The following is a 6,739-nucleotide window of genomic DNA, read 5'->3' as shown; positions in this document are numbered from 1 at the left end:
CTCTTCATATTTTTATCAACTTATTTTATTTAATTGGCTTTTTTATCATTCAAATTTGGCTGGGTTGTTAATAAAGTTATTAGTGATATCATTGTGATGAGTGGGGCAGGGCCGAGATCTGTGGGAACGGGTCGAGGCCAATGGAGTGATTGGAAATGAGCACGGTCCCACGGAGGAGATCCGGAAGGATAAAAGAGGAGTTACGACAGTGAAGGACAAGAGAGGACCAGGCTTGGTTTTATTTTGAGTGTTGGTTTTGTTTGTGCGGGGCTGTCGTGCTGTTTTGTTTTTATTTTCTTATTATTTTTTTTTTGTTGGAATGTTCTCTGGTTCCTGCCTCCTTCTTCCTGTCTTACAAACTGTGTTACAATCATTATTGAACATAACTAAGTAACATGATTTAAAATCATTAAAATTTGCATTTAATATTTTATCCCATATAAACACATTTAATTGGGCTTGAAAATGTAGGCACAGTAGGAAAGAGAGAGAGAGAATGACCTATTAACTACAATATTAAATACAGCATAACATAAAAACAGTCACATCTCATTTGTCAAAGCTTTGAGCCTGGGTTACAAAACACACTTTTTTTTTTTTTTTATTTAACTGAAACTGATTTCATTGTTTGTACACCAATGCTCTACATTTTACTCCTCAACTAATGTTTCACTTTTTCCATACAGCACACTAAAAGTTATAGAATGCTATTCAACCTTCTGTGGAGCTAAATAATGGGAGGCTTTTTTTATGTGTGCTGAGCCCCCTCCTCTTCACTCTGCTGACACACGACTGCACACTGTCACATAACTGCAATCTCTTCCTTAAGTTTGCGGATGACACAACTATTGTGAGTCTCATTAGCAACAGAGTTAAGACAATCTACAGGAGTGAGGTGAGCCGCCTAGCTGGTTGGTCCAGTGACAACAATCTCTCTCTGAATGTGGAGAATATGAAGGAGATTGTTGTTGACTTCAGGGAGTGCACGCTCAACATGTTCCTATGACCATCAACTGTGTGACTGTGGAGAGAGTGAGCAGCACCAAGTTCCTGGGTATGCACATCACAGAGGACCCCTCTTGGACCAACAACACCACAGCACTGGCCAAGAAAGCACAGCTGCGTCTCTACTTCCTCCCCAAACTGAGAAGAGTCAGAGCCCCAGCCCCCATCATGTGCACCCTCTACAGAGGTACCATCGAGAGCATCCTGACGAGCTGCATCACTGTGTGGTATGGCACCTGCATTGTGTCATGCTGCAAGTAACTTCAACGCATAGTGAGAGCAGTTGAGAAGGTCATTTGGTGTCTCTCTCCCCTCCCTCCAGGACATTTATGGAACCCGCCTCACCCATAAAGCACTCTGTATCGCAGGTGATCCCACTCACCCATCACACGGCTTCTTCAGTCTGCTGCCATCAGGGAGGAGACTGCGGAGTCTCCAAGCCAGGACCAGCAGACTGAAGGACAGCTTCATTCACTCCCTGCCGACCTTGCCTCCTTTCCCGTCTTCTGCCCCAGTCACCACTGAACTCTGAACCCCCTCTCCTCTTTTTGCCCCCCACCCCAGATCCCACATCCCCAGGTCCTTCCCCTCCCCATCCCACTAACAAACTCTGACCTGCACCAGTCATTTTGTACAGCATTGGTCTGCTCACTACCTCATTCAACTACCTCTTCAGTCAGTTTAAATAAAGAATTGCTCTCTGAGCTTTCTGACACTTTAAATCAGTCTGAATATGCTCTTTTACACTACAATCATTTTTTCTTCATTGTTTGTTTTCACTGGTTTGCACTCTATCTGTCATGTGCTTTGTGCTGCTTTATTTAACTGGTATTGTTATTATTATTATTTTGTTATTATTTTGTTTTATGTATGTATGTATGTGCTGTACATGTGGATGAATTGACAATAAAGCACACTTGACTTTAAGGGAGAGAGAGTGATAGAGGTAAATGTTCTACCACTTCCTCATAATTGAATTAAAAGAGCAACAGAATGTCAAACCTGCTTGCAGATCTGGGATAAAACACAGACTCACTGACTCACTCCTCAGCCAGTTATCAACTCTTTGTAGATTGTAGGAAACTGCATTGATAATGTCCAGCAAGGCAGTCATGGTTCCTAATTAAAACACTTCCCAGTGGGAGTACACAGGACTGGGAGAAAGAAAGACAACGATGAAGAGAGACGGACAGAGTGAGGGATGGGATTAGTGAGGGCCCAGGGACACATAAAGAGGTGGAGCCACAGCTGGAATGGACATGTTGCCAGGAATAGATGTGAACTGTGAAGGACAAACTGGGAAAAGATGGAACAGAATAGAAACATGAGACATTGTATGTATCTGTATGGATCTCTGTGGTATTTAAATGAGCCCCTTTAGCACTAGCACCTCAGATGTGTTTGCAGGACCAGAGATGTGTTGATAAATGTGCTGCCATCAAGGCTAAAGTATGATGTATCATTGAAAGTCTAGTGATACAATTTCCTCTCTCTCTCTCTCTCTCTCTCTCTTTCCTAAGACTCTTACACATACACAAACATGCATTCTCATTGCTGACACTTCACTCAAAAGTACGGGTGTAATGCTGTAGATGGATATCTAATAGACAACGTGCAAACTTTTTTTTTTTTTTTTTTTTTTTTAAGATTACTGCCGATTAATGTCTCAATTTACTGGGCAGAAAGTAAAAGTAAAAACAGAATGACAGAGAAATGACAGCACTGCAAATTCACAGAGACGAATCTACTCACTGATAACAGTATAGCTAAATCTCTTAATATCTCTCTTGTGGCCCTTACTAGTGGTCAACCAATATATCGTCATGGCCGATACATATCAGTCGATATTTGTAATTTTCAAACATCGGCATTGGGTGATAAGCTTTTCTTCTTAGCCGATGTGTTTAAAGCGGGTGCTTCAGTGCTCCCACTCTCCCTCTTCTTTACTGTCGTTGTTAACAGTTTTGTCTAATACGGTAGAAGTCTGTCTAATAATCAGATAGAACGGTTAAACAAAGGAATTAGTACAGAATGTATTATAACGACTAGTTTTATATTAGGCCTATTAGTAACAGAAAGGCAAACATTATAATACTTTCTCGATTGCCGTCAGCATTAAGCAAATATGCATTCATATAATTTAAAAAATAGTTGAATGACTAATGAACATTTCATTTCACAGACCTTACAAACTAAGTCGAATCCAGCTGTGAGATCTTGTGAATTGTGCATGTGTATCCAGCATGATCGCGTGTGCTCTGTGTGATGGTGTCTGTGTGAATGAAATGCTTTAAACGTTAAACTTGTGATTTAAAATTATGCTGCGCTACGCAATACATTTTCCACTGTCATATTCATGACATTTTCTCTTTGTGCTGTATGTAAAATGAGGGTTACCCTAGCTTTATTTGAAAAATATAATTCCCAGTGCACACAAACTTCCCAGAATACTGAGTGCCTTGTTGATTAAAGTGTTTACTTCCTTTTTTATTATATTTTTGGTAAATATGTATTTATTTTTGAAAAATGCCTTGTCATCTAATGTATAAGTATGATTATTTTACACATTTAATTTTTAATCCATTGTCAAATGATAAAAAATGATTAAATATTAATAACTATATATATATATATATACATATATATATATATATATATATATACATTTTTTTTTTTTTTTTTTTTTTTTTTTTAATATCGGCTTTATATCAGCTATCGGCCCACCTGCTTTCCAAGATATCAGCATATATACAGTATATATATAACTGAGTGAATAGCTTAATCGTTTTGTATCCTCGCAGCGTGTTGGTTATGCAATAATTATACAAATTAATTGTAACTTTATTTAATATATGTAATATGCAACAAACGTAAATAAGAATGTAACATGCCTACATTAATCAGAAATACCAAATCTTCTTAATATTGACAATTACTGTTGTTTTTGACAATATATCTATCTATCGTCAACACAAGATTGGGCAGACAGCACTTTGCCTGTTACGTCATTTGGGCTGTCTTGTTGAGTGCAGTGGCAATGAGAACATTATATTATTATATACACTTTAAGCTCTTTTATTTTCCAAATGTAATAGGATTAGTCCAACGGATCGTTCGGTTAGTAATGTGTACCGAACCGAAAGCCTCGTACCGAACCTAAAGCCTAGTACTGCATGCTTCAATACAAATGCATGAATCGTTAAACCCCTACTCAAAACTAAATGAACAAAAAAAAAAAATCTATAGAAAATAAAATAAACCGACAAACAGGCTTTTTTCATCACAATCTAACATTATATATATATATATATATATATATATATATATATATATATATATATATATATATATATATATATACATACACACACACACACACACACACACACACATATCTGCTAACTAAAAATAGATAGCACACAGTGGCACGCTTTATTTCCATACCAGTGCCTGAATTTGTAATGAAGAAACAGCTACACAGTGAAAAGGTAAGCAGAAAAACTGATTTGTTCATTTTAGGTGATCTTCATTAAATAATGTAGCCCGTTAACAACGGAGTTCTAGATCCTGTTTGGACAATTTCAGTGCATTTGAAGGCCATTAGAGCCCTGCGCTATGTGTGGAGGAAATCACTAATGAACAGAGAGTTATATTAGTCTCTTAATAACGGTGTGTCTATCTGTGTAGCAGCTAGTCCCACTGCAGTCATTTGCTGCCATTTTCTCGCCTACAAAAGCAGCCCGGCTTTACAATTACTATACTGTTCTCGCTGAGGTGTAACAACTCCAACTAAACAGTGAGATAAACTCTCTCTATTCATGAACATGAAGAAATCCGGAGTTCTTTTTATGTAGATTTATTTTCTTCACATTGAACTGAATCCATACATATGAGATGACTGATGAAAAACGAGAGAGTGAAACTAGAAAACAAACAGCAAAATACTGTAATTAGCTAAGCCATTTAGCTTTCATGAACATTACTTCTACAGCACAAAATCAAATGCTTATAAGTTAACTTAGTCAGAACAAAGATTATATACATACAAGCGATGCTTCTGCTGGGGAATCAACATGCAGGATGAATCTTCTCTGAAGAAATGACTGTTTTCATTTTTTATCCAGTCTACCGTTTCTATTGCGTTCTTTCATGCGGTTTTTTTTTACTTCCGGTTTTGCTCAGTAAACAAACGTCAAAATAAGAGTCTGCATGAAACTGAAAGTATACCAAATTAAAAGCATAAACTTTAAACTTATTAAACTTAAATGCCTGAAGGGCAGAACACTCCCCGTCTGACCTAAAAGGTCACTATTAATTACCAAATGAACATTCAGTCATTGGGCAGAAGAAGAACTACTTCTGACACTGGTCTCAAGAACACTCTCTCAGAACCTTGATTTGATGTCCTGAGCTCCACCTTCCTTATTTTACTGTCTCTCCCAGGGAAGACAGCTGTGATCCTTGCCATAGGCCATGTGTTACGTGCAGCTTGACTGTCCTTCAGGAGCACAATGTCCCCTTCTTTTAGGTCCCGTTGAGAATCTCTCCATTTCTGGCGGACTTGCAGGGTGGGGAGGAACTCCTGACGCCAGCGACGCCAGAATCTGTCAGCGAGAGCTTGGACTTGTTTCCATTGTCTGCTGAGAAGATCCTTGTCTGTGAAATCTCTGTGCGGTGGGGCAACCCCAACCTTCTGGGTAAGTATCATTGAAGGAGACAATATGAACGGTGACTCTGGGTCGGTGGAGACTGGAACAAGAGGCCTGCCATTGATTATCGCAGTTACTTCCATCATGAGTGTGCACAGGACATCGTGGGTAAGTTGAATGTTCTCTTGAATCAGGATTGCATCCAGGATCCTTCTTGATAGGCCTATCATACGTTCCCATGATCCACCCATATGGGACGCATGAGGAGGATTAAATATCCATGAGCACCCTTGTTGACTCAAGAAGTTCTGCACTTTGAAGTCAGGTTGTTGTTGGCTTAATCCCAGTTCCTTTGCAGCGGCCACAAAGTTTGTTCCGCAGTCCGATCTAATCTGCTTTGCAGGTCCTCGTATGGCAAAGAACCGTCTCAATGCATTGATGCAACTTGACGTGTCTAGGGAGTCGATGATCTCGATGTGCACGGCTCGGGAGCTCATACAGCAGAAGAGCATCGCCCATCTTTTGCTTTGGGCCTGTCCACCTCTTGTTCGCCTGGAGACGATTTGCCATGGTCCGAACACATCCACTCCTACATAGGTGAAGGGTGGACATGTGTGCAAGCGTTCTGGAGGCAAGTCTGCCATAAGTTGTTCCTCTGTTCTTCGACGTAACTTTCGACACACTACACATTTGTGCAAGACAGAGGCAATAAGTCGTTTTCCACCTATGATCCAGAAGCCCGCTGCTCTCAGGGCCCCTTCTGTGAAGTGGCGGCCTTGATGCTTTACCTCTTCATGATACTGTCGCACCAACAGCAGAGAAATGTGGCTGGTCTTGGGCAAGATGATGGGGTTTTTTTCCTGAGTGCTCAAGTCAGCGTGCTTTAATCTGCCACCAACACAAATCAGATTACCTTCAAGAACAGGTCTGAGCTTGTGAAGAGAACTGTCCTTGGTTACAGCTTGTCCATGCTCAAGAACTGCGAGTTCTTTTGCATAAACATCTTCCTGTGCTGCCCTGATGATAATGTGTCTCGCCTGAGACAACTCATCCGGAGTACGTGGGAAGTTGCAGTGATGCCACCC

The 6,739-nt window shown here is 40.0% G+C and overlaps 1 protein-coding gene across 1 annotated transcript; it reads right to left on the bottom strand.

Annotated features, from left to right (window-relative positions):
- Nucleotides 1–4,845: 4,845 nt before the first annotated feature.
- On the bottom strand, nucleotides 4,846–6,729 carry LOC128017502 (uncharacterized). Its single transcript, XM_052602925.1, has 2 exons — nucleotides 5,052–6,729; nucleotides 4,846–4,927 (listed from the first exon to the last, which is right to left on the bottom strand). Exon 1 carries the CDS (start codon nucleotides 6,296–6,298, stop codon nucleotides 5,336–5,338), a length of 963 nt encoding a protein of 320 aa, XP_052458885.1. The 5' UTR covers nucleotides 6,299–6,729; the 3' UTR covers nucleotides 4,846–4,927; nucleotides 5,052–5,335.
- Nucleotides 6,730–6,739: the final 10 nt, after the last annotated feature.

Source organism: Carassius gibelio, chromosome A7 (assembly GCF_023724105.1).
Source record: "Carassius gibelio isolate Cgi1373 ecotype wild population from Czech Republic chromosome A7, carGib1.2-hapl.c, whole genome shotgun sequence".
In the NCBI taxonomy this organism is placed as follows: domain Eukaryota; kingdom Metazoa; phylum Chordata; class Actinopteri; order Cypriniformes; family Cyprinidae; genus Carassius; species Carassius gibelio.
Note: the sequence above shows the minus strand (reverse complement) of the source record. Positions and strands in the feature narration are given on the sequence as shown.

Excerpts from the sequence above, each read along its gene's own strand:
- LOC128017502 (XM_052602925.1), bottom strand. The coding sequence starts at position 6,298 with ATGGCAGACTTGCCTCCAGAACGCTTGCACACATGTCCACCCTTCACC.